The sequence below is a fragment of the Octopus sinensis genome, linkage group LG2, assembly GCF_006345805.1.
Source record: "Octopus sinensis linkage group LG2, ASM634580v1, whole genome shotgun sequence".
NCBI lineage: Eukaryota > Metazoa > Mollusca > Cephalopoda > Octopoda > Octopodidae > Octopus > Octopus sinensis.
Genome location: NC_042998.1, coordinates 119,812,143 through 119,839,756, shown reverse-complemented (window position 1 = coordinate 119,839,756; position 27,614 = coordinate 119,812,143). Strand labels below are relative to the sequence as shown.

Genomic DNA, 27,614 nt, shown 5'->3' with positions numbered 1-27,614 from the left:
ATAAAGCCAAGAAAAAATGATGTTTTATAAACACATTCTGCTAGTATACGAAGTTTAAAAGTGTTTAGTTAACTAGAAATTGTGTTGACATGTGCCGTTCAAAAGGAAAAGACCCGAAAATTCTATAGTTTGTAAAATATTTGTTGTTTTTTTTCTGCAATTTCAACCAATCAATGACGTCTAACTCATGTTTTCACATGAGGTGAAAACATTCTGTGCCCTATGAATATGTCCCTCGTTTAAGAAACAGATTGGGTTTACTTACATTTCTGAAGAAAAAAAGATACCCTTCCCCCCAACCCAAAAACAGATTGAAATGCAATAGATCGATACTAGGGTCATAATTATGGGCGACAATGTCATATGACATGAAAAAACTGCCGTTCAAACCGAAAAGATCCATCAAATATATTGTCTGGAAGTCTTTAGTCCAAATAATTAATGACTATGTCTTCTATTTTAAACTATACACTTCACAAGGGGTACGCCAAAACAGCCGAACATGATGAAGGATATGTAGGAAGGAAAAGTTTGATAATCCCAGCATTAGCCAATATAATTCCTGATATGAAACACACGCTCACACGAGAAAAAGGAAGGCCACAATGGCTGGAATTCCCTTGGTGTTAGGTCTGTTCGATCAACGATGACTTGCACTAAACAACTTTACGTATAATATTTTATTATACGTAAAGTTGTTTAGTGCAAGTAACCCAATTATGTATATTACAGAATTCACAAAGTGCATATCCTACATATTAACCTTTTGATAAAATAACCCTTCTGACACAGCGTATATCTGCAACTTGTTTTCTATTAATAATGGTTTCTAAATTTAGGAACAAGACCTGCAATTTCGAGGGGACGGAGTTAGTCGATAAAATCAACCTAGGTACTTGAGTACTGTGTGTATATATATACACACACACACACATATATATATATATATATACACATTGTATGTGCATAAACACCCACACAGGTACCCAATGACAGAATTAGTGTTGTACAAATGCCTTGGAGTATTTTTACAGTATTTTGCGTTGCAAATTCAAGTAACTTTGCTTTTCGAGTTCCGGGTATGGGTAAAGAACCATTCAAGTACTGGAGAAATTCCTTCTTTTTCTCACCTACTCAGAATGGACTAGTGTGAGATGGGCATGTAAGGCAACTCGCAGTATTCAGTCTCTAAGAAAAGGAGATGGATTAAGCAAAAGGTTATAAACCGCATACTACAATTAACTATATATATATATATATATAAGGTTAATCCAAACGGGAAAACAGAAAAAACAACAACACGTGGAACAATTACAGTATTATTATTATTAGGCGCTCAGGAAAATGACGTTTCGAGCGGAGCTCTTCGTCGGAAACATAGGAGAAAGAAAGATCCCGAGACGGGAGGACAGAGGAAAAAAAATTGCAGGTAGTCTTCACGAGGTCACATACTAAAAAAAATATATATAAAACCCAAAAAACTAAAGACAAGGCATGGACTAGCACGTTTTGGGTGGCGCGAAACGATATCAAGTAATCTCTGTATGAGTACATCTATATGTGCGCTTTTGAACGAGAGTGTGTGTGTCTGTGCGTTATATAATTGCTACTTTTAAACTAAAGATACCTTATCGCCCCTCATACCTCACTCCATAGATTTAACTGTCCAATTCAGCTGTCAGTACAAACAATATTATATCACGAGACACCTTTCCTTGTCTCATTACAACTGGCTTAATTTTATATCTATGCATGTACACACACACACACACACGCACACATACACGCACACAAACATTCAGCCAGTAGAATCATTCGCTGGCAAACTAAGCTGTAAGTTATTAACGAAAGCTGTCGCCTTTCTATTAAATCGTGATTTCCAACTTTTCTCCATACCAGTGGCTCATTGTCAGTTCATCTCTTCATGATGACTAACAAAGGAAAACCTATTTTACCTAAAAATGGAGAGAAGAGCGAGAAAAAGAAGGAAAATATAGTCTTCGCAAACGGACAGGTAAACTGCATTTTGTTTTCGCTAACCGTGAGGAAATTCTCTCTCCCTCTCCTTCACACCTCATAAACTAAGAACCAACAAGGGATCCCCCTCGCGGTTACTTGGCCTGCTAGAATTAACAGTCACATCTTCAAAATAAAGGAAGTTAAATTAGATAATGCAAAATAGATATACTGTTTGAAACAGGTGGGTTAGTCATGACTAAACTGCCTTTGATCATAGGTCGGCAGAATCCTTGCTAGCCTGGATCTAATTGTTTATAAAGTTCATATTCCATTACGCTACAGTTTCAATAATGACTATTCTAGTCGTTCAATCAACTAAATTGCTCATGGAAGTATTTCATTGACACTTTGTACTCTTAACTTAATCTTCCGTCAGAACTAGTGTGATAGTGTATGACAAGGCTAGCCCTTTCTATTACAGATACAGTTCATCGTGCTAACTTTCTCTTAATTTCTGTGTGCCCAATTTCACTGACAAGCTTTGTGTTGGCAGAGTTTATTGTAGAAGGCGTTTGCTAAAAGAGCTGCACAATGTGACGGAAATGAGTATTTGGAACTTGAGGCTGAGGTTGGGATCAGTCGCTTTAAATCTCCCCATCTCCGTGAGTCGAAAAGTGGAGGAACACTGTCCCTCAACATTTTCCGTGGTTGAACACGATTGCCGAGCGAACATCAGCGGGGCATCTGTTGTTACGAGTCTAAACAATAACACTCACCCTATATATTCCAAAGTTAGAATTTTGTGTTCATACTTCCTTCTTTTGTGGAATAAGATTTCTGTGAAACAGCTTTTCGTCCCCCAATTTCTTTAACTTTTATTATTGTTTTTCATCTTGTGGGAAAATAAACATGTAGCGTTTACGTACGTATGTTACATTCATACCAGCTTGCCTAAATACATAGACACACACACATACACACACTGACTACCTGTTGAGTTGTACTTTCCTAGTTACTGAGTTGTACTTTACCAGTAATTTTGATGTATCGAATGTAAAAGTGACGAAATGTAGTCATTGACTTATTGCAGATTTTATTCTTTTGTTATGTACGTAAACATAACTACGATGTGTTGGAAAAGAAGTATAAGTTTGTTTACATGGAAAATTTCTTTTGTTCAGTCAGTATACTTATTGTAATTTAAACAAAAATAAAGAGAAATAATTCGGAGCGGCCAGCGACATGTACTTGGTATGTAACCAGTGCCGGAAGCACACGGCCCCGTTTCACCAGGTGTATATGTGGGGGGGGGGCATCTTCCCGTCCAAGATCTTTTTTAAGATGAATTTCCTGAACACGTATCATAACTTAATTAGCATAGGGCCTCATTTGTCCTAAATTTGGAACTGTGTGTACCATAGATAAATATACGTATATCAAATACCTTACTTCATCCTTCGCAAAATCATCCAATCCCTTAATTTCCATTGTTCCAGCCAGAATACTGAACTTCTCATACAGTATTATAAATTAATCTTTTCATGTGTTTTATTATGATAACTGAATAAAATATGCGTGCACATTTATAATAAATAAAATAAGTAAATCTACAGTAATAGAAACTTGACAAAGGATAGCTAATAATAGTTTAATAATAATAATAGATAATGAACGAATAAAATCCAGAAACTGAGAAGTGGGTATACGTCGTACCCCAATATATCCTCTCTATTTCCAACATTGCTCCATTGTACACACACACACACCTACACAGGTGTGAAATTTGTTGTGAAGGTTTTTTCCTTGGATGAAAGACACGAGTTTCTGAAAATCGATTTTATTTCCTCGTAACTTTCCGAAAAATGAATATTTTTTTAATGAAATTTTCTACAAATACCCTTCTGGCGTGTAGATTACGATTATATCGAAATGTAATGTGAGAAGAAAATTGGTAGACACACACACATACAAAATGACATACATTACATATATATCTACAATATGAAACTTGAAATTTTGGAAAAATTGTAGTATCCGGTTTTCTGAAAGATATGAAGAAACAAAGTTGGTGAGGATGTTACACTTCTGTAGGTATGCTTATATATAGTGTAAAGAGAACAGAATAAGAATATTAGGAATGACAAAGATATTAAATAGAAAAAATGGTTAATGTTGACAATGTTACCCGCAAATGAAATCGAAAATAAAATATGGCAACGGGTGTAAAAAAAAAGGTGTAGGAAATCTATCTATTTATATAGTAGAAGGACCCGAACCCTTCAAAGCCTAATTTGTGATTTCAAAAGGATTCTATTTTCCTCAAAGTTACGAGTGAAAAATTTGGATCTTGTGAATTTTCCGAAGTCCTCTCCCACCCCTGTTGCTTTTTGTGTATTTTTGTTTTCAGATTTGTTTCCTATGTGGCTGTGAAGTAGAAATATATCCATTTTCCTCAAAGTTACGAGGAAAAAACATCGGATCTTTGTGAATTTTTCGAAGTCCTCTCCCCATCTCCTCGAAAAAGATTTTTTCCCACAAATTTCTTTATAATCGTAATCTATACCGTTTGAAAGGTATTTATATAAAATTTCATCAAAATAAAAACAAAAAAAAACATTTTCCGAAAAGTTATGAGGGAAAAACATTGGATCTTGTGAATTTTCTGAAGGCCTTTCTCCATCCACCACCACCCCCGTTGCTTTCCAGGAGTTTTTGTTTTTATATTCGTTTCCTACACCTTTTTTTTACATCCGTTGCACTATTTTATTTTCGATTTCGTTTCCGGGTAATAATGTCAACATTAACCGAAAAATATATAACGACAAAAAAAATGTGTTACTAGATATATTAAAGAAACAGAATTTTCAATAGAATAGTTCTCAGCCAAAATCTAGTGATACTTGTTTGTGTTGCCCATTACATCTACAATAGCAGCCTTCAATGAGCTGCCGGTATTGAGGCTGCTGGTTAATAATTCTCTCGGTCACACCTCAGATATAGTAGTCCTATGAGTTCTGATCAAGAAGACTAAGAGGCCACATAAAAATTTATGGTCAGCTCCTCCTGGGTCATGAGAGCCATGCTGGAGGAAGTAGAGTTCTACCAAAACACAGTCTTTTTTGGATCACTCCTCAACCCAAGACTTGACCATCAGGTGTAACATCTTGATATGGGTGGTGGCATTAATCCTGAGGTCCTGCAGGAAGAAGTGAGGTGGCATGACATGGCTATTGTTTCTCACGACACTCAGGCTCATCTGAGACAACAGGAACTTGGTTTGTATCACCATGAGTTCTTCTGTAAGGTCCACGTATAGCCATCTGTCATTCTTCTTGTTCACATTCTGGTTCTGGTTGAAGTTATTCTCATTGAAGAAAAGACAGGGCATGAAAGGATGTTTGGAGTGCTTGAGTTTATCTAACAAGCAATTTCATGGTTCCTACAGGACACAAACTGCCCTCATCATATAGAAGTTGTATTTGATGTACTTGTGCATCACACATCTGAGAGTGTTATTAACCATGCTCTGTACATCATTCCATGCCGCTGCTATGTTCTGTACAGCCTTGTAGATATTGTATCTCTTACAAAAGTCACGAAGTGTGATGGACTCATCAAGATCAGTTGCAGCTATTGCTTGCTGTAGCGTACGCTTCATATAGTAATGCTTGAAGATAGCAATTATTCCCTGATCCATTGGCTACAGAAAAGAAGTGGTGTTCAGAGGGAGGTATACAATGGTAATGTTGGGGTCAAAATCTACGATGTTTTGCGGGTAGCCAGGAGTATTATCTAAAATAAGTAAAACCTTGAAAGGAATTCCCTTCTGGGATAAAATGATTGAAGGAGCAATCTTCAAAAACAATAACAGTAACCCATGCTTTTGAATTAGCCATCCATATAACAGGGAGAGATGCCTTGGGTATGTTCTTCAGGGCATGTGGGTTGTGTGCATGATGCACAAGCAATGGCTTTAACTCCTGCATAATTACCTCCCAACATAATGGATACACGTTCTTTTGAGACCTTGTAGCCTGGAATAGTTTTCTTCTCCTTTGGAAATGAATGAACGGTCTGGCAATTTTATCCAATCTAATCCAGTTTCGTCTATGGTAAAAATTTGTTCAGGAAGAAACCCGTTTTCTTCAATGATTTTCTTTAATGCATTAGGAAATTCCTCTGCTGCTTGTTCATCAGCTGATGCGCTTTCACCTTGCTTCTTAATGGAGTGATAACTTCTTCACTCCCTAAATCTCATGAACCATCTTTGACTTGCCTTGAACTCTACATCTTTCTCATCTGGATATTTTTTCTTCGGGTCTTCAAACAAAGACAACGCTTTCTCTTGAATAATTTCTTAACTAATAGTAGCATGCTGATGATTCAACCTAAAAATCTAAAGAAAAAGAAGACTTTCCATTTCTTCAAAGATTTTGCCGCTTTTCTTATTGATGGCAATATTCTTCATCCCTGGAGCTTCAGATTTGATATGTGCTAAAATCTTGTCCTTATTATGTATAGTGGTTGATAAAGTTGTCCAACTCATCCCAAAAGATCGTGCAATTGCTACCACTTTTTCACCTTTTTCATGGCATTTTATCATAGCCAGTTTATCTTCCAGCATTATAACATGATGTTTAGCACTTTCACTATGAATTTTCTAAGGAGTCATGGGGGTAGAAAATAATGTCACAAATGAATGAGAATGAGAAAGTAGCTGATAAACAGATGTAAACAAATCTTAATTCAAAACAATTGCGGGAATCACGCGTGACAACACCTAATGGTAGGTATTGGAAATACAGTGCAAAATGAGCTCCAAAAGACCGATAAATAAGACAACACAACTGATTTCCTGATTCCGTTCACTAAGCTACACTACTTTATGATGTGTATCTTTACATTTACTTACTGTATGTATTTTAATAAGATTTTATATGCTTTTATTCTTATTTATTGTACAGTAACATGATTTTATGTGCTTTTAATGGGTTTTTTAATGATGTAGCAGGCAGACGTAAAGTCAAGTAAAAGTAAAACTTGATTTTTATTTTTCTATATATTATTTATGAAAATGACGTATAATCGAGAATGACTTAAATCAAAACAACTTACATTGACGTATGCCTGTATATGAAAGAGAGAGAGAGCAAGTGACAAAGGTGCACACTATATATATATTGTATGTATGTGTGTGTGTGTATATATATATATATATATATATATATATATATATATATATATATTTACATTATTGTATATAATGTGTATATATTCATGTATGTTTGTGTATATATATTTTAAGAAAATCAGGTAGTTAGGATTTTGGATAATTATTTAGCACTTTCATCTCTTATTGAGAGATTCATCATGAATGATTTATTTACAGAAAATTCATACCGTGTTTGTGAGTTAGCTGAAAAAAATCCAGAGTCACTCCAGATTTTTTCAACTAACTGACATATATATATAAAAAGCATGAATTTTCTGTAAATAAATCATTTATGATGAATCTCTCAAAATGAGATGACAACACTAAAGTATTATCCAAAATCTTGTCTACTTCCTTATTCTTAATATGTACAATTTTCTACAGCTCTGGGATAACACAGAATTGGGAGAAGAATGAAAGCTAACAAGGAAATTCATTAGAAGTTAAACTATTAACAAAATTCCATAGATTAAAATCTGCACTTAGTAAGCAACAATAAATATTATTTTACAATTTGATTCACATATGTTAAATTGCTGTATATCTTCAATGTTAGAAACAAATGGAATGAATATTTTGCTTCTGACAAATACTGATACTACTTCATTAGAATTTCTTTTTTTCTTCAAAACCATCAATCTCTGTAAAAATAATTTTTCAACAAATTTTTCAATTTCTATATTTCTCTTACAATAGCATTATTTTTTTAATGTCAAACATTTAGTGTTGAAAATGTGGAATATTTCTTGTGGCCCTAGTTATCAATGAACTATATACGTATATTCCTTGCTGCTGTTAAATACAATTAAAATAAACATTATATTTGATACAGCTGTTGGGTTTGACCTGAAAGAAAACTGAAATTTTAATCTTTTATTCTGCAATCCACTTTTGTTATGTCTTATTAACATCTTGTCTGAGAATGAAAGGGTTGAGGGATTGTGCTTAGGGCATCTGTTGACCTTAATCTGGCCTTGATTTGTGTGTGTGTGTGTGTGTTTAAGTACATATTTTTGTTGATATATAGATTAGTATATGTGTACATTGGAACAATATTTTCATATATATATATATATTCACTCACACACATACACACACTCATACACACTTATCATCATCATCATTTAGCGTCCATTTTCCATGCTGGTATGGGTTGAACAGTTTAATGACAGGAGCTGAACTAGGCCCAATATTTCTTTTCTTTTACTTTACTGGTTTCAGTCAGAGGCTGAGGCCATGCTGGGGCACCACCTTTTGCATGATTAGTTTTCTTTCTGGAATTGTTTCTAGTGAAACAGTGAATTGGATTGAGCTGTTCCTTTTTGTTTCCTGCTACAAAGTTCAGAGTGGATAGGTTTAGGTGTCATCTATGTGAAAAATACCTTTGATTAATATTGGACTACATATTGCTTGTTCTACTAATCTTTTACTCTTTTACTTGTTTCAGTCATTTGACTGTGGCCATGCTGGAGTACTGCCTTTAGTCGAGCAAACCGCTCCCAGGACTTAATCTTTGTGAGCCTAGTACTTATTCTGTCAGTCTCTTTTGCCGAGCTGCTAGGTTATGGGGATGTAAACACACCACCATCGGTTGTAAAGCGATGTTGGAGGGACAAACACAGACACACAAACATATATATATATACACACACACACACACACACACACATATATATATATATACATATATTAATATATCAATATATATATATGTATATATATGTATATCATCATCATCATCATCGTTTAGCGTCTGTTTTCCATGCTAGCATGGGTTGGACAATATATGTATATATATATATATATATATATATATATATATATATATATATGTACATATATATATATATGTATATATATATATATATATATATATATATATATATATATATATATATATATGTATATACATATATATATATATATATATATAATATATATATATATATATATATATATATATATATATGTGTGTATATATATAGGGGTTGTAAATCCAACCCTCTATGGGATAACGTATATCCAATATACTGCTAGTGAAGTACCCAACAAAGTATATATGTGTATGTGTTTTTTCATGAGTATTTGGAGGATATAATGAAAATAATAATATTAATAATGATAATAGGTTAAACAGAATCAGAACAAAAGAAAGTGATAAGGGATAGTGGGTTTTGAAACAAGTAGGGCTGAGTCTTTGAAGGAGATAGTGGGGGTGGGGAAGATGCAGCCATCTAAATAAAAATAAACTGTTACCTCCTCTGGCAACAAAGGAATTCTCTCTCTGAGTGAATAGTAGATTGTATGAGGCTTGTGTATGGAGTGGCATATTTCATGGTGACAAAACATGGGTGCTAAATGCAGAGAATATGCAAAAACAGAGCATTACTTGCTGAACATCCCATTGAATGATTGAGCACAAATGAGCTGAGAGAAAATCTGAGTGTAATTGAAAACATCTGTAGTGTGCTGCTATGAATATGTGATGTATACTAATGATGTTCTCAGGTTGTGAACCTTGTGAACTAGGTGGATGAACACATCAGTTGATCAACCTCTTGCAAAAATATTGACTCTTGCATTACTTTTGTTATTGGAGCCTTCTAAACTATATTGTATGTGCTAGAGGGTTGATGACTAAATGTTTGAAAGTTTCCACTATTAAATTGCATGTTGTTTACATCTGTACACTTATTCAGCATCATGATTTTAGTTACTTTTGATATGTTGGGATGATCAGCGCATATAGAAAATGTCTAACAGAGCTATTACATACAGTTATAGGTCCAAGAGTGTTCCTACTCAGAATTGTTTGAATGTTTTTAAAGGGTACTGTTGTTTGAAAAATCTTTATCTATCTCTCTTAATAAGATGTATAACCACTCCCTTTACTTTTAGTTAAAGGTTAAGTTTATCATATCTTTATTTTGACTGTTTGAGTAGCTTTATCTTGTTTACCAATTGGCAAGTCATTCTCCTTAAAGAACATAATCAATTTCTCTTTGATAATTTTACACCATGATTTGCTGCTATGTCAAATTAATTTAGAAGCTTGCTGTTTCCAAGAATGCTTTAGTTGAGTATCTCAAGTGGTTTGATTGGCCTCTTTTACAAGTCACTTTGTAGTCTTTCACCCAAGTTTTTATAACTTCAGCTGACTGCTGAAAAGTCACATTCACCTTCTCAGCTCACAAGTGAATAAAGTCCATAAAAGCATAAAGTCACTCATGTAAAAGTTCAACATATTTTGACAGACATTGACCCAATTGTCTATGAAAATGAGGACTATTAGAAGACAGAGTAAGTTTGATAGGTATCCTGAAAGAGTGACTTTGATGGGCCTCCTTAAGATAGCTTTGCAGTTACCTAAACAGTTTCCTACAGATCGACTGATTTCAGTTTCTTGCAAATTCTGTTGTAATAGACTGTTCTTCAGTGTTCCTTAGATGTTAAGGACTAACATGTATTTCCTTATCCATGTCTGAGTGATTGTTCCATATCTGAGAAAGGATAGTGGGACCTGTTGTACTCTAGTATTGTCAGAAGCCAAATTGTCATCAAGAAATGAGTTCATTTTTCAGCAGTTATTTACTGATTACTGATTCCATTACTTTACTTGTGACTATTAAATAAAAGATTAAAGGGTTAGATGGGTGCTGATGGAGGGGCAAAACCCCCTGAAATATGGCATATAAGCCCATTACCTTTTTTCGTTTTTGATCTCAATGTTTGTTTACATTTGACATCTTGGAAACAAAATGTCATAACAAAAATTAGTGCTGGCTATAATTTCTATAGAATATCTGTCGAGATAACCTTAATAAGTGATCTCAAGTAAAGATATGTGTTAGTCGTTTGGGGCTCTTCTTTAAAATCCACCTTATGTATAGATGTCACAGGAAATATAGGTTTGGACATGTGCTGTAAGGCAGCACTTAAATAGGTAACATGAGAAACTAACCCATCCTTACAGTACTTCTTCAGGACTTTGGTTGTTGTATGACCAGAATTGGTGGTTTTGCTGACTTGTCTTTATGATGTCTTTTGAGTTGAAAATTATCCCTTATTATGTTGCCTGGTGTTGGTGGGGGATCCTTTTTACAATTACTTTTGTAGATTTTTCCTTTTGTTGCTAAGTATGCAGGATCAGTGGCTAATATGGGAGTGTCCTGTTCTAGAAGAAGGAGAGAGAGAGTTTACAATGCTCTAACAGTTTAGCTGCTAATATTGTCATTCATCAAGTCTATCTTCATTCTGGTATTGTTTTCTTTTCATCAGATTCTTTTCCTGTTTGTGGCTGTATCTTGCTTGTGTGACCTTTCATTTATTCTTTTTCAGTTGATGGCAGAGGAGATAATTCTTTCAGGTTCTCTGTGCTTGTCATTTGAAAGGATAAACCCATAACATTTTATATAGTTGTTATATCCCAAATGCATACCTTTTTTAGGATCCTTTACCAGTCATTTAATTTAAAGTGTCATTTCATCTCCCAAAAGTTTGCTCTTTTGTAGTATCGACCCTTTCTGTTCATAGTATTGTAGGACATACGAGTTCACCTGCACTGAGATGCCCAGATATAATTGAGTTGTGGTAAGTGCAGGTAAGTTTGTCAGACAAAATCAAAAATAGTCTTCCCTTTTTAGTTATTAAGGATCTGCTGTAGTGTTCAATAGCCAGCAGTATCCACTGTTTGCTTCCCAAGTCAGTCCTGATGATAGACATTAATGTTTCCTCAAAGCATAACATATAATGCTCCAAACTCATTCCTATGAAAGATTGGTCAGATAAGAAGCTTGTGAAAGCAGATAGCAATAGTGTACCATTTAAGTACCATGTCCTTTGGATCTCTACTAGCCTTTGAGTATGTGAACTTCTGATACCCTAACTGAATCTTAATATCATTACATAAAGTAATTTGGATCCAATATCATCACATAAACTAGTTTGGATCTATGATATACTCGGCTCTATCAGTTAAATCTCTATTGCTTTTACTGTTGACAGTTTTACTGAAGACATAAATTTCAATGTCTGCCCATTTTAGATCTTAGGCTATAAACATTCTTGTACCTAAGTGGTTATTTAGTCACAAGTCAATCCTGATTGAAGGCTTCATTTATGGTCAAATGCATTCCAGCTAAAACTATCCCATTTTGTTACATATTTTGGACTACATTTTTCCAATGTGTCCTTGCCTGTTTAAGACACTGATGTATGTAACCTGAAACTGTTGCTTCTATTTATAGTAGGGCAAGGAACTATGTAGCAACTTACTTATTGACTCATCATTTAATGATTTGAAATGGGTGAAGGAGAAAAATAGAAAAATTCTTCTCCCTTTTCTAGTTTAATGAAAGAAATAATATCAGGCAAAGTCATTTTTACAAAAGACCAGATTCACTAATCATGACATGTTCCCATTCAAGTTTTACTGTTTTGATTTTTCAATTATGTCCCCTATTGTTCATGACAAGAATTATCACTAGCACTAGTATTTTTTTACTTTTCATTAGAGTTGTAATTTTAGTTGATTTAAATGTATATTTCCTCACGGATTTATGAAAGTCTTTATCTACACTTAAAAACCCTTTTGATAACTGAAGAACATAAATAAAACACTTCATATGTATGATTTCCTCTTCCCTTTCATATCTGGTTCAAATTTTCTTAGTAATAATTGCATTACAAGTTAACCAAAGAGATAACAGTTTGACAGATCTATTCATGTAGATCATTCGATACCAAAGTTATCAATTTTTTTATTTGGTGGGGTTGGGGGTTTGTTTAATTTCTTATCATATCTCTCCTTTTCACATTATTCTCATATAGTAGATATACATTTTAAAATATTTGTATATTATGGCCAGAAAAAAGATGGAATGGTCATGAGTGGAATGTTTTTGATCATAATTCTGCTTAATTAGGACCAATTAAGGACTAACCAACAACATTTATAGTCACCATTTATTAATAAATGGGCTTCTTTAATATCACTTTTCCAGTTAGGAATGGCGGCCAAATCTCCTTCAAAATCTCAAATCTCTGTATCATCTAAAAAAAAAAAAAAAAGGGTGGGGGTAGCATAATGTAGTTTGTCTGGATAAATGACAGGATAGCCATATCTTGAATAGTTTTCAGAGGTGTGCTGGATTAGGGCTAAATAACAGCTCAATGAGTGAGAAAAGGGTTGGAGAGAAGGGAAAACTAGCAGATGTTTGAAAGACAGAAAGGGTAACAAGATGTCTCAAATTAGTGTTTATAACATTTAATATCATTTATATTATTATCTTTTTGACAGGAAGATTTTCTGCACATTGATATGTATGTATTTATATATATGTTTGTATGTATATGTATGAATGTGTGTGAACACGTTTATACATAGTAGATGCAGGCATGGCTGTGTGGTAAGAAGTTTGTTCCCCAACCACATAGTCCCAGATTCAGTCCCACAATGTGACACCTTGAGCAAGTATCTTTTGCTATATTCCCAGTTTGACGAAAGCATTGAAAGTGGATTTGGGAGCATTCAATCCATGCCAGCATGGAAAACGGATATTAAGTGATGATGATGATGAGGAGGATGATGATGAAAGAATCCTGCATTGTATGTGTATACATGTATGTGAGTGTGTGTGTGAGTGTGTGCATGTGCTTATGCCTTCTTGTCTTGACATTGTGTGATAATTGAAATGAGTGTCATTGTTATACAAGTGTCAGTCATTTCCAGTATTTTGCCATGGGGAAATATTACCTTACTTGGCAAACAGAGAACAGTTGGTGACATGAAGGACATCTGATGAAAGAAAACCATCCTCAAATAAACTCTGATACATGCAAGCATGAAAAGGTGGACATTACATTATGATGAGGATATATACACAAATACACACACACACACATGTGCATATAAAATTAGGAAGGGCATCTAGGCATAGAAACTATGCCAAATCAGACTAGAGTCTGATGCAGCTTTCCAGCTGGCCAGCCCTGGTCAAACTGGCCAACCCATACCAGCATGGATAACGGATGTTAAATGATGATGATGATGATATATAAACTTCTGTATAATTATGTATTTATAAATGTGTATACATGTATCATCATCATTATCATTTATCATATGTTTTCCATGCTGGCAGTTTGACTGGAGATGGTAAGTCAGAGAGTTGCACCAGGTTCCAGTCTGTTTTGGCTTGATTTCTATAGCTAGATACCCTTCCCAACACCAACCACTTCATAGAATGTACTGGATGTCTTTTACATGTCATCAGCATGGATGCCTTTTACATGTCACTGGCACGAGTGCCTTTGATATTGCACTAGCATGGATGTCCTTTGTGTGCCTCTGGCACGGGTGCCTTTCATGTGTCACCAGCACTGACCAAGAAGTCATAGATCAATCCCACTGTGTGACATCTTGAGTAAGTGTAAATGACTGCAACCTCTGGTCAACTCAGGCCTTAAGAGTTAAACTGAGTAACTAGAAACTTTGTGGAAGCTGCCAGATGGACTGTACTTGTAATTGAAGCAGCAAGTCTTATTACACACTGTGTCATGCCAATTCTGTAAAACACTACACCACTTACAATTTCAGTGAGTTGGCTGTTCAGTTTACTGAAATATAGGAAAATACTCATTGTCAAAAAAACTAAGTAGACCCATTGCCTTACAAACATTTATGTCTGTATTTGAGGTCAGAGAAGGTTAGAGAAAGAGAAAGCAAGACAGGATTTGTTGTGTATGTGTGTTTATATATGTGTATGTACAAATACATACACATGCATGCACACACATGCACATGCAAATATATGGGTGTATGCATATAGAGATGTCCTCATCTATCTGTATTTGTGTGTTAGTATGTACATTTTTGTATGTGAATGCTGTTTGCTTCAAGTCTCATCCATCTTGACTTAAGAGAGAAAGGGGAGTGACAATATAGAGGAGAAACACATTTAGCACTATCAAGAGAAGAGATAAAATACTCATCCATGTAGAAAAAGCACCTGTACTTGTGCCACATAAGAAACACCCATGCTGGCCCTACAAAAAAAGCAACTGTGCTACTACCACCTAAAAAGCTAGAAGGGTGTTGTGTTGGTGCAACATAAAAAAGCACCCGTGTTGGCCCCACATGAAACAGCATCTGTGCTGGAGTCACATAAAAAAGCACCTGTGCTTGCTCCACACAAAAAGTACGCATGCTGGTGTCATGTAAAATGCATCCACTACACTCTGTAAAATGGTTGGCATTAGAAAGGGCTTCCAACCATAGAAACTATGCCAAAACTGACAGGTGCCTACTGCAGCCCTCTGGCCTGTCACCTCCTGATGAACCGTCCAACCCATGCCAGCATGGAAAATGATGATATTTACATTCCCTATAAGAAAATACTTCAGGAGCATTCTGCATAATAAATACAGATACATTAGAGTTTCATCTATCCGATATATCAAGTTGAAAAATCTTAAATGGTTCATATTATCAAAGCTATTTCTAGTTAAAAACTTCTTTTCAGAATATTTTTTTAAAAAACAGATGTTGCTCCATTCAACTACTTAGAGCTGGCTAGTTATCAGCATGCACGCATGTCAACCTGCATTTGCATTTTACCATACTCATATCACAATACAAAACATGTGGCTACTGACATTAAAAAAAAATTTTTAAGTGAGCTTCTTCACCACACAGCCGTACTTGTGTGTGTGTGTGTATACATCATCAGCAGAAGTAGCATTTAAAGTCTATTTTCAAGGTTGACATGGGTCAGACATTTATCTGTCTGTCTGTCCGTCCATATGTATGTATGTATGTATGTATATATATGTGTATGTATGTATGTATGTATGTGTATATATATATATATATATATATATATATATATATATATATATATATATAAGAGCATTGTAATTTGCTTGAATCATTGTATATTTGCTGTTTCACTTGTATACTCCCTCTACCCTTCTTTTATCCTTTTTTCCTCTAGAATGTCAATTTTGTATTTTCACTTGTCTCAGAAGGCCTACAAGTAATATGTGTACAGTTTTTGTTCTCTTATTTAAACCATAAAAAAAAAAAATCATTGCAATCTGACACACTTTTAAATCTTTACATGAGTTGAACATGAATGAACCGTGGATTAAGGTTGCATCAGTTGTTGTTTTCTACACAGAACTGACATATTTTAAAAATTCACCTCTAAAAGATTAGTTGGTGTAAATCAGCTTTAAGACTGTGTAAATGCTCTTAAGTTATTAGTCTATGGAAACAATTCAATTGTCATTAGAATGAATTACAAAATATCACATCAGCAGTATGTATCATTTGCTTATATTTTTTTCACTTCTTTCAGTATGGACTGCAACCATATTGGAGTATCAATGTTAAGAATTCATTGAATATAGTGATTTCGGTAATTTTATCTGATACTTATCATTTTATTAATCTCTTAAGGAGCAACGTTGATGTTGGGTACAAAAGGACATCACCAAAGTGTGAAAAAAAATACATAAACACCTCAAAATATTTGTCAGTTCACCGCTGATTCACTCATTGATTTTTTTCACACACACGCATACGCGCACACACACACACACACACTCAAACATACACATATATACATATATATACACATATACATATATATACACACATCAATGGAAATAGTAGTTGTGATACCTGTGCCAGTGGCACATAAAAAGCACCATCCGGACATGGCCGATGCCAGCACCGCCTCGACTGGATTCTGTGCCAGTGGCACATAAAAAGCACCATCCGAACGTGGCCGATGCCAGCGCCACCTTGACTGGCTTCCGTGCCGGTGGCATATTAAAAGCACCAACCAATCGTGGCCACTGCCAGACTCCCCTGGCACGTAAAAAGCACCCACTACACTCTCAAAGTGGTTGGTGTTAGGAAGGGCATCCAGCTGTAGAAACACTGCCAGATCAGACTGGAGCCTGGTGCAGCCTCCTGGCTTCCCAGACCCCGGTCGAACCGTCCAACCCGTGCTAGCGCGGAAAACGGATGCTAAACGATGATGATGATGATACATCATTATCATCATTTAACATCTGCCTTTCATGCTGGCATGGGTGGGTGGGTTTGTCAGGAGTTGGCCAGGCAGAAACCGGTGTGATTGCTGATTTTTCAATGATGTTTTTAAGTAGGTTTGAGAGACCAAATCTGGCCAGTTTGAACATAAAACAGGTAGAAAATTTGGGGCTGGATTTGACCAGTTTAAATGGTAATGGGTTAATGATTTTTATTAAGGATTTTCATATTTTTATTAGTCTTTTACATTTTGTTTGAAACATTAAAATTCCTAAATCTATTGACATTCTTAGACCTTCATAAGTCTTATGAATGAAAATAAAACTTTCACCAAAATATGGTTTCATGTTAAATCACCAAAAAAGGAATCTGTATTTGAAATAAAAGAATGTAATATAGTAAAATTAATATAATATTGATAAGTATACATATGATAGTGGTTGTCTAATATGCATGCAATATAAAAATGACAGCTAACCAATTGATAGGTTGATAGATAGATGAGGAGAGAGGGAGAGTGTGTACGTGTTTGTTTACACATATACAAGGGTTGGACAAAATAATGGAAACGCCTTAAAATTTCAAATAAATTAATTTTAATATGAGGCAGGACCGCCTTTGGCAGTAATTACAGCTTGAATTCTATGAAGTATGGATTCGTACAAAGTTTGAATTGTTTCCAAAAGAATTTTTGTCCATTCTTCAGCTAAAACAGTTTCCAGTTCTTGTAGTGATGATGGTAGAGGATATCAACTCCTTACTTGGTTTTCTAAAATGCACCATAAATATTCCATAATATTGAGATCTGGGGACTGTGGTGGCCAACTTCACTAGAATGTTCCTCGTGCCATTCAGTAACAACTTTAGCTGTGTGAATTGGTGCATTATCATCTTGAAAGGTTGCATTTCCCTCCGGAAACAGTTCTGCAACCATAGGATGAATTTGACCAGATAAAATGCTTAAATAGTCTTGACTATTAATTCTGCCATGAAGGGAAACCATTGGGCTGGCGGATTTCCGAGATATAGCGCCCCCCCCCCTCAGATCATCACAGATCCTCTTCCATGTTTAACAGTTGGCAGAAAGCAGTCTGGGTCGAATGCTTCTTTTGGCTGTCTCCACATGTATACTTGGCCGGTAGTTGGAAATAGGGTAAAGGATGATTCGTCCAAGAAAATAACATTCTTCCACTGCTCTAGGAACCAATTCTGTAGGTTTTTACTTCACTCTAAATGCTTTGCAATGTTTGTTTTTGAAATTAGTGGTTTTCTGATTGCAGCCCTCCTGTGAAATCCAGCTTTGTGCAGCTCCCAGTGAACAGTTTTTGTTGAAACTGGGTTCTCAAGGTGGTCATTATGCTCTGCAGTAATTTTGGGAGCTGTACTTCTGTGATCCTTTCTAACAATTCACATAAGAGTCCAATGGTCCCTATCTGAAAGTTTTGGTTTTCTTCCGGAGTTTTGTTTCAACGAGGAGGTTTCACTCTCTTTCTCAAAGGCTGTCATTACTTTTGAGACAGTACTTCTTGATACACCAAACATTTTGGCTGTTTTTGTTATGCTAGCACCTGCCATATGAGCACCAACAATTTGACCTCTTTGAAAATCCGATAGATCTGTCATTTTAATGAATTTTAATTACCTTTTTCTAATGATATCTGAAAAGAAACAGCAATTTAAGCAAAATATATTTAGCAACACCAATAATAAATTTAAAAAAACATAGAAATAAACAAGCTTTTGACAGTTTTATAAATATTTCAAAATTATGATGCTAGATGTTTCCATTATTTTGTCCAACCGCTGTATCTACAAATGAAAACACACAAAAATAGGATCAGTGAAGAAGAGTGACAAAAATTTAATATTCAATGCTTGAAATAACTTTGAACCCTGCTAAACTGAATATTCAGTAGAAAAGATTAATTCTGATGTTACAAAAAACATAGTAGCTATAATGGATATATTACAATATAGTTCTTTAAGTGGTACCACAGTGTGTTGTATCACATCATGCCTAAGGGACATTTTTACGATAGAAAGTGGTCTATCTGGATATTTACTCCACATAATGATTATCACACAAAATTTGTGCCAAATATTTAATTAATGATCATATCCTTTGCTGTGATAAAAAAAAATTGTTAGGGGATTAATAAAATGTACTTTGTATAACATCATCATCATCCTTTAACATCCATTTTCCATGCTGGCATGAGCTGGACAGTTTGACCAGAGCTAGCAAGCAGGAGAGCTGCATCAGGTTCCAGTCTGATTTGGCTTTGTTTCTACAGCTGGATGCCCTTCCTGACACCAACTACTTTACAGTGCGTACTGGGTGCTTTTAACATGGTACTGGCATGAGCAATTTTTACGTGATGCCCCCATGGGCACTTTTTACGTGACATTGGCAAAGGGCTCTTGCAGGTCAATCCTCTTCATCAGGAGAAGTGGCATTAACATTTCTGCTGTGGAAGACAGGTCTTATTTACCTTTAAATTCTTTAATGATAACCCACAAATAAATAAATTAATGTTCCTGAGTCCATTAACATTTTTAGATCCTTACAATCTTATCTTCTGCATGACGTTGGTGTTTAAACCTGAGTCAGCTCTAATTAAGCAGACTAATGACCAAAGATTGTCTAGCTGTGACCATCATGTCTTTTCTCAGAGTACCTTGGACATTGCTACCCAATTTGTCCTTTTTTTAAAAAAAGATGTAGGATGAAATTTGAGACTGAGTGGCAACTATTTCTAACCAATTGAGTAACCACATTGACTAATTTGGATGAAGTCATTGTTGATCAAGCAGACCTATGGCATCAAGCTGTGACTGTTTCATCTTTTTAGACAGCTAGGACTACACTAGCTAGTGAATCCTTCTTTTAAGATAGTAGGTGGTAGTTTTAAAGAGATTTGGCTGCTATTTCTACCAGTTCAAGTGAACATGCAAAAGCTCCAATGCTGGCTTGTCTGGATGGTGTATCTGATAGTGTCATTATCAATGGGTTTGAACTTTTGACTTTTGACTAAAGCTTTCTTTCACTAGCCATGGACAAATCTCAGTTAGTTAGAAGGATGTGTTATCATACTGTTCAATTTTGCTTTGTTTTGTACAATTACTATTGCTTTTATGATTAAGCTTCTATTTTTTGTGTATTTATTATTAGTATTTATTTTTTGTATGCGTGAAAAATTCTATATCCGGTGGTTGTGTTATCAACTGTTTCAATAATTGGTTTAGTCTTATGCTATGTGATTATAATGTGTTGTATAATTATATTTTATCTGACATCTGTTACTGTGTTAGCATATATCAAATGAAATGTTATGGTCAATGTATGATGAGCCAATGAAATGAATATCCTACTTGTATTCCCAATTCAACTGCTGAAGTCATGAAGTTTACAACTTTCATTTAGATACAAATTTGTTGATAAGCTGAACAAAAAGTCCACAAAGTTGAATAAGTTAGTGTCCATGAGGAGCTGAGTAAAATTTAATGTTTCAGACAGGGTCCTTCATTTATTTAATGGATTCCATCTGAAATGTCTATCTTATTCCATTCTTCACAACAAACAAATCTGACTTGGTTAACTTTTTATACTTACTATAAAGCTATATCAAGTTAAAACCAGTCCCGTCACAAGCTGATGGAAACCTGCCAGAGATACCATGTGATATAGTGATACCTGCTCATGGTTGAGTGATTGGTCATTAAACTGGTCCCTTACTCAGTTGGTCCAGTGGAGAGGTTGTGTGGGTGTTGAGCAGGATTGCTCTAATTGCCGAGTCACTATCATACCTAGAGGAAAAGTTTCTGGTGTGGAAGCACGGATTAGAATCGAAGGGCCTTAGAGTCAACCTAGCTAAAACCAAAGTCTTAATAAGTAGGAAGGCAGACAAACCACAAATCCCTTCAGGTAGATGGCCCTGCTTGATCTGTAAAAAAGGCATAGGTAGAAACTCCATAAGATGGACACATAAGAGGTGCAACAATATCAAAGGAAGGCTAACTGGGAAGATAGTTTTGGTATGTGGCAGATGCTCAGGAGCAATAAACACTGGAAATGTGCAGAGAACAGCTTCTGTCACATTCCAGGGAGAAAAACTATAAGTAGTTGATAGTTTCAGTTACCTAGGGAACCAAGTCAGTTGCGGGGTTGGATGCTCTGAAAGTGTAGCTGCTAGAATAAGAATAGCCTGGGCAAAGTTCAGAGAGTTCCTACCTCTGCTGATGACACAGGTCCTCTCGCTCAGAGTAAAAGGTAGACTGTATGACGCATGTATATGAACAGCCATACTACATGGCATTGAAACATGGGCCATGACTGCTGAGGACATGCGTAAGCTTGCAAGGGATGAAGCCAGTATGCTCCACTGGATGTGTAAAGTCAGTGTGCATACACGACAGAGTGTAAGCACCCTGCAAGAAAAGTTGGATTTAAGAAGCATCAGACGTGATGTGCAAGAGAGACGACTGTGTTGGTATGGTCATGTGTTGTGAATGAATGAGGACAACTGTGTGAAAAAGTGTCACACCCTAGCAGTTGAGGGAACCTGTGGAAGAGGTACACCCAGGAAGACCTGGGATGAGGTGGTGAAGCATGACCTTCAAACATTGGGCCTTACTGAGGCAATGACTAGTGACTGAGACCTTTGGAGATGTGCTGTGCTTGAGAAGACCTAGCAAGCCAACTGAGACCATAACCCATGGCCTATGCCAGTGGGTATAACCAGCCCACTTAAAAGTGCCCCTCATTCATTGGACAATAAACTTTGCTTGCGAAGACCTGTTGAGGCAAGTGAAATCAATATCAAAATTGCTGATGCGGCCAATGACAGTACCGCCTGATTGGCACTTGTGCCAGTGGAACGTTAAAAGCACCATCTGAGCGTGATTGTTGCAAGTGTGGCACATGAAAAGACAACATTCGAGTGTGGTCGTTGCCAGTTCCGCCGGACTGGATCCCGTACAGATAACACGTAAAAAACACCTTTTGAGCATGGTCGTTGCCAGAACAGCCTGACTGCTCCTTGTGCCGGTGGTACGTAAAAGCACCCACTACACTCTCAGAGTGGTTGACATTGGGAAGGGCATCTGGCTGTAGAAACTTTGCCGGATTAGATTGGAGCCTAGTGCAGCCTTCTGGCTCGCCATTCCTCAGTCAAACTGTCCAACCCATGCCAGCATGGAAAGTGAACGTTAAACAATGATGATGATGATGATGAATTCAAAGGAAGATAAACTCCTTGAATACCAATACCAACCATATCCTGGAGAAGAGGTAGGCACTACCAGAATTATCAAACCCAATTAAGCACTTGAGTGAAAGTTATACCAATATTTAATTCTATGTCAGATTGGTTGAAAGTCCAAGACTGAAAAGGGCAGAAAAGATTGGTTGAGAAATTCAGGTGCCTCACTGACAGAAATGCTGCAGAATCAAATAGACTATATAATGGCACGAACATTCCCTTAGATTCTACTTGTTTGATTCCATAATCTGAAACATGTTTAGCAGCTTGTTAGTTAGTAGTTTGATATCATCAGCATTTCTTTGTTAAGGGTGTTTCCAAGTTTTCTAAAATCTAGGAGCCATTTGCTTGAGAGTTTGACTAGTTTGGAGAAAGAATTGTGAGTTTAGTCCCCACAGTGTTTGATTTTCAAAGTCCCAGAATCTTTGGCACAACTGTTTTTAAATGATAGTGGGCAAGGTCTGTCTGTCTGCAGATAGATTCCAGTGCCATAGTCTGTCATGTTCCACTTTGAAACCTTCTCTGTATATGGCATGACCATCTGTAGGTGGAATTTGAACTCAGAGTTGGAACAGTTACTACAAGGCATCTCAGCCAACACTCTAAAATTTCAATGAACCATTCTCCTGAACTGCTACTTTATTTATTGACCCCCTTAAAGAATGAAAAGCAGAATGTACCTCAGTGAAATTTGAGCCTAGAATGCAGAGCAGAAACAAATATGCTCTTGTAATTCTATCAGTTCACCACCATATATGGTATAAATGTTTGCAAAATATCACAAATCTCTTATTATAAAAGGCAGATTTTATCTGCCTCCCTTTGGGAGTTATACAAATCTACAATATAGGATTTCTTCAATTACAATTTACCTAGCAGTTTTAAGAGTACAATGCATCGCGTCATGCCAGGTCCAGTTTTTAAAATTTAAACTCCAATTAAGCAAAATTTACAGAAAACTCACATTCTGGTGTGTATGTCAAATGCTTTTCTTAGTCTGGTTTACAGCACACGCAAACACACAGTGTGCAACGAATAAAGTGAAACTAGATGTAATATTTGTTTCTGTCTATCACGCTGATAGATACATGAGTAAAATGTATGGGAAGCTAACAGATAAGAGTGAGTGAAAATGTTCTTGGAAGAGAGTAAATTAGCGACAGAGTGATTTGAGGAAGACTAAACTGAAAGTATGAAACAGTGTTTATGTATAAACAGACGACACTTATATAAACCTTTTCGTTACCAAACCGCCCGAATTTACCTATTCATATTTAAATGAGAATATCAGAGTAAATCTCTTTAGTACATTCGTGAAAACACGTATTATACTTCGTAAACACTTCAAATACAGTTTTGTACAAAAATCGAAGTGTAATTTTAATTCCGTGAATTATGGGAGATTTTTTTCCGAAATTTGTTCCTATTGTGTTTTCAAAATTTGTAATTCTGACAAAAAATGGATACGAATTTCATTATATCAAGCAGCGAGTCAGAATTCGAAGGATTTTCTACTGAAGACCTTCATAAATCTAACTCTATGACTGAAAAAAAAAGCATCTTTATATAAGAGTGAAGTTGTGTGTCTGTCCCCTTCGATTTACATTCGTAATTACTCCCACATTTTGCGGTGCAGTTTAACCAAAAGCGGGTATCCTATAGTCGTGATTCATATCGAGCCCTTCTGGGTATTAGCGCGCGTCTACGATGAGTCTACGATTCTAAAAAAATTTACCATCATATTTTTCCATTTTAATGCATTTTTTCGCTTTTATATAAGGGAAGTAACTCTCTAAAAATATCTACGATGTGTCAACGATTTAAAAAAAATTTACCTTAATTTTTTTTCAATTTTTAATGCATTTTTTTGCTATTTTTTGGCTATAACTCTCTAAAAATGCTTATATAGTTATTTCCCTTACAACCCGAGCAACGCCGGGCGATACTGCTAGTATAATCTAAGATTTACAAAAATAGTCAGCAAACATTGAATATCATAGATACATTTGTTTGGTCTTTGTTACATATCTACATAAATTTATGTCAAATGGCTGACTACATCAAATATGATTGCACTTGCTTTATTATTAAATACGAAAAGTTTGCTTTGTAAATATCCTGGAAGCAAAATGGTGGATTAATGAGTATTCTAGCAATCCTTTTGTTAAATTAAAAAACACAAATAAATATTTAAATGAATGCTTTCTATGTTAATCTATTTACTATTCTTCTCAACACCTGTGTGTCAGTATCCCATATGCCAGTTATTCATGTATCAATGCCATATATGCCAGTGAGCTACAATAAGTCAATTTATGATTATTATCTTGTATTAGCTTATATGTCAGACAGGCACAACATGCTCAAATTGAATTTTAAAAAAAATTTAAAGCACATGATCAGGAATTTATATCTGGTGAGCTTTGAGCTTGAATCTGATGTCTAAGAGCTCTCTCTCTCCCTCTCTCTTTCTCTCTCTTTCATGGGTCAGATACGATTGGTCCAGGACTCATGCTTGGCTTCAATTGTGTTTTTTACTTTTTGCCCTGTCTGTCACTGTTATGTTGTAAAATATTGGTGGAATTGGTAAAATGTTTGTAGCATTGAGCTTATCATATGATAGAACAATTATGTTGGATCTGAAAAAAATTTGGTGATGAGAAGAGTAGGATCTTCTACAAAGCTCTTTGGTTGGAGATGTATACTTACATTGAAGACTCAATTGGCTTACAATTATGATGTTTTGAGAAATTTGTGAACAGTAAGAGTGACTTAGAAAGACATTTGCAAAGTATCCAGCTAGGGAATAACAAAAATGCATGGTTCTAAACTGGAAAAGAAAATAGAAAAAGTTGAGATAATTTTAGGAAATTATTTCAAAAGGAGGAAAAACCTTTACCAATGGAGAATATTGTTAGGCATTTAATTTCTGATTTCAACAACAAAAATGATATAATTAATATAATAAAAAAATTCTCCCCCACCAAAAATAACCAAAGAGCTATTGATATGGCATCAAATATTACTGAATACCATATCAAAGACATTAATTCTCCTCCAGGATATTCAGTTGCTTGTGATGAGTCATGTGATGTAAATAATGTTGGACAGATTGCATTTATGTAGATTTATTTATTGTAAAGGTTCTCAGGAAGAACTGATTGAATTAACAAAAAAATGAGAGACAAGCAAGTGGCAAATATATTTGTTAGACTGATTTCAATTGTTTGAAAGAGAAGAAAATAAGCGCTAAAAATTTAGTTTCAGTAGCAATAGATGGGTTACCAAGCATGAAAAGGATAAAGAAGGGATTTGTGATTCTCCTGATGACTTAATCAATAATTGCTTTCTTTTCAGTGTGTCATTCACCAAAACAGCACTCTGCACTCAAACTTTACTTCCCAAGCGTAAGAAAGTTATGAATCTTAAATCAAAGTTGTAAATGAAATAATAGCAAAGAGGTCTAAATTACTATGTATTACTAAAAGAGATTAACTGTATTTATTCAAATTTATTGCTGCATAATAACATCTAAGAATTTTCTAAAGGTGATGTTCTGAAAAGATTTGCAGCTTACATAGAGTACCTTTGGTAATTCTTCCAAACATTTTGTGGTAATGCTAGTAGCTATCCTGAATTGGAAGATCCTGATTGGCTAGTAAAGTTACATTTCATGGTGGATTTGCTTAGCAAACATTTTCAAGGAAAAACAAACACATCTCTTCAGTAATGAGAAGAAGTTTGTAACATTTAAGCACAAATTTATAGAGCTTGTGAAAGTCCTTCAAAATAATATAAACTAGCTGATTTTTACCTCACTTATAAATTTCAGTGGAAGGAAAAATAACATCAGTGCAAGTTATTTGTAACTAACCATCAAAAACATAAAAAATAAATTTGGTAAAAGGTTTACAGCTTTTCCAAAAGAAAAAAAGCAGTGGTAGTGATCCTTCTAGCACCCATTGACGCAGAAATATCATAAATAAATCTATCAGTATTTTAAAAGATTAGTCAGTCTGATTTTGAGATCAAAATAGTAGGTGTATCTGATAAGGAATTGTGAGCATCAAAATTTTTTAAATATATAAATTTAGCTCAAAGAAATCTACTGTTAGAAGAACAAACTTGCAGAAAATCATAACGATTCCAGAGTTTGGAATTCAGTTACTAACAATAACTCTGAGCACCTTTTCAAACTTCACCTGTCTAACACCCGTGGACATGTTTACAAAGTCAGAAAACAGCACAGCTCCCATGACTTTCGGAAACACTTTTTCGTGCTAAGAGTTGCTGAAGCATGGAACAAACTGCCGGCATCAGTTGTTAGTTGTCGGAGCACTGCATCCTTCAAAACTTCCATGCTTCCTGAGATTTGCCAACACTACACCTGATTTTCTCCCCTCCATACACACACAAGTATGTATCTGACTCATAAACTGTTCACTTCTCAGACATTTGTACATTACTGCATATGCTTTATATGCACTTTTGACAAGTTGTGGTACACCTGAGCACTGTATACGATAATTTCATTATTATTATTAATTTTTTTTATTCTGAATAATTATAAAAGCATAAAAAAATTGATTTTCAGATAAACCTGTTTCTGTGAAGAAATCTTTTTATAAATGAATTTAATGAAATCAATGTACCACACAAAATTGTCTGTAAAAAAATATTAGTTACTGGTTATGACTCAAGCATTGAAATGATTTCGGATAAGATTCAAAACCAAAAATTACATTGAGAAATATAAAAAAAGTAATCTAAATTTATATTTCCTTGGAAATAATATTGTTTGTGACAAGTAATATGACCCTAGTTTATTTTCTTTTTATCTTTTTTATTTTTAATGGCTAAAAACTAAACTTTTCTCTTTGGGTTGGAAAGGTTCCCATACATAAACAAAGTAATTACAAGACTAAATCAAAAAACTGCACTGAATGTTAGTGATTTTGTTTTAATTAATAATACAACTGGGGCAATTATAATACCCCATTGTAATCTTGTATCAGACAGAATTATAACAACAATAATTATTGTTGTTATTTTTATTATTTTTATGTTTATAGTATTCTATATATAATTGCATTTATGTACACTATTACTTGAAATTTCATTG

The 27,614-nt window shown here is 35.1% G+C and overlaps 1 protein-coding gene and 1 long non-coding RNA gene across 2 annotated transcripts in view; both read left to right on the top strand.

Annotated features, from left to right (window-relative positions):
- The first annotated feature begins 1,681 nt into the window (after positions 1-1,681).
- Positions 1,682-27,614, top strand: part of LOC115232343 (leucine-rich melanocyte differentiation-associated protein) — a 43,403-nt gene continuing 17,470 nt past the window's right edge. The window contains exon 1 of the mRNA XM_029802179.2: positions 1,682-2,014. Coding sequence (XP_029658039.1) covers positions 1,925-2,014 — 90 coding nt within the window. The 5' untranslated portion in view covers positions 1,682-1,924. The remainder of the gene's footprint in view (positions 2,015-27,614) is intronic.
- On the top strand, positions 2,657-14,409 carry LOC118761270. Its single transcript, XR_004997254.1, has 3 exons — positions 2,657-2,666; positions 10,815-10,824; positions 14,314-14,409. It is a non-coding gene; the product is annotated as an uncharacterized LOC118761270 (long non-coding RNA).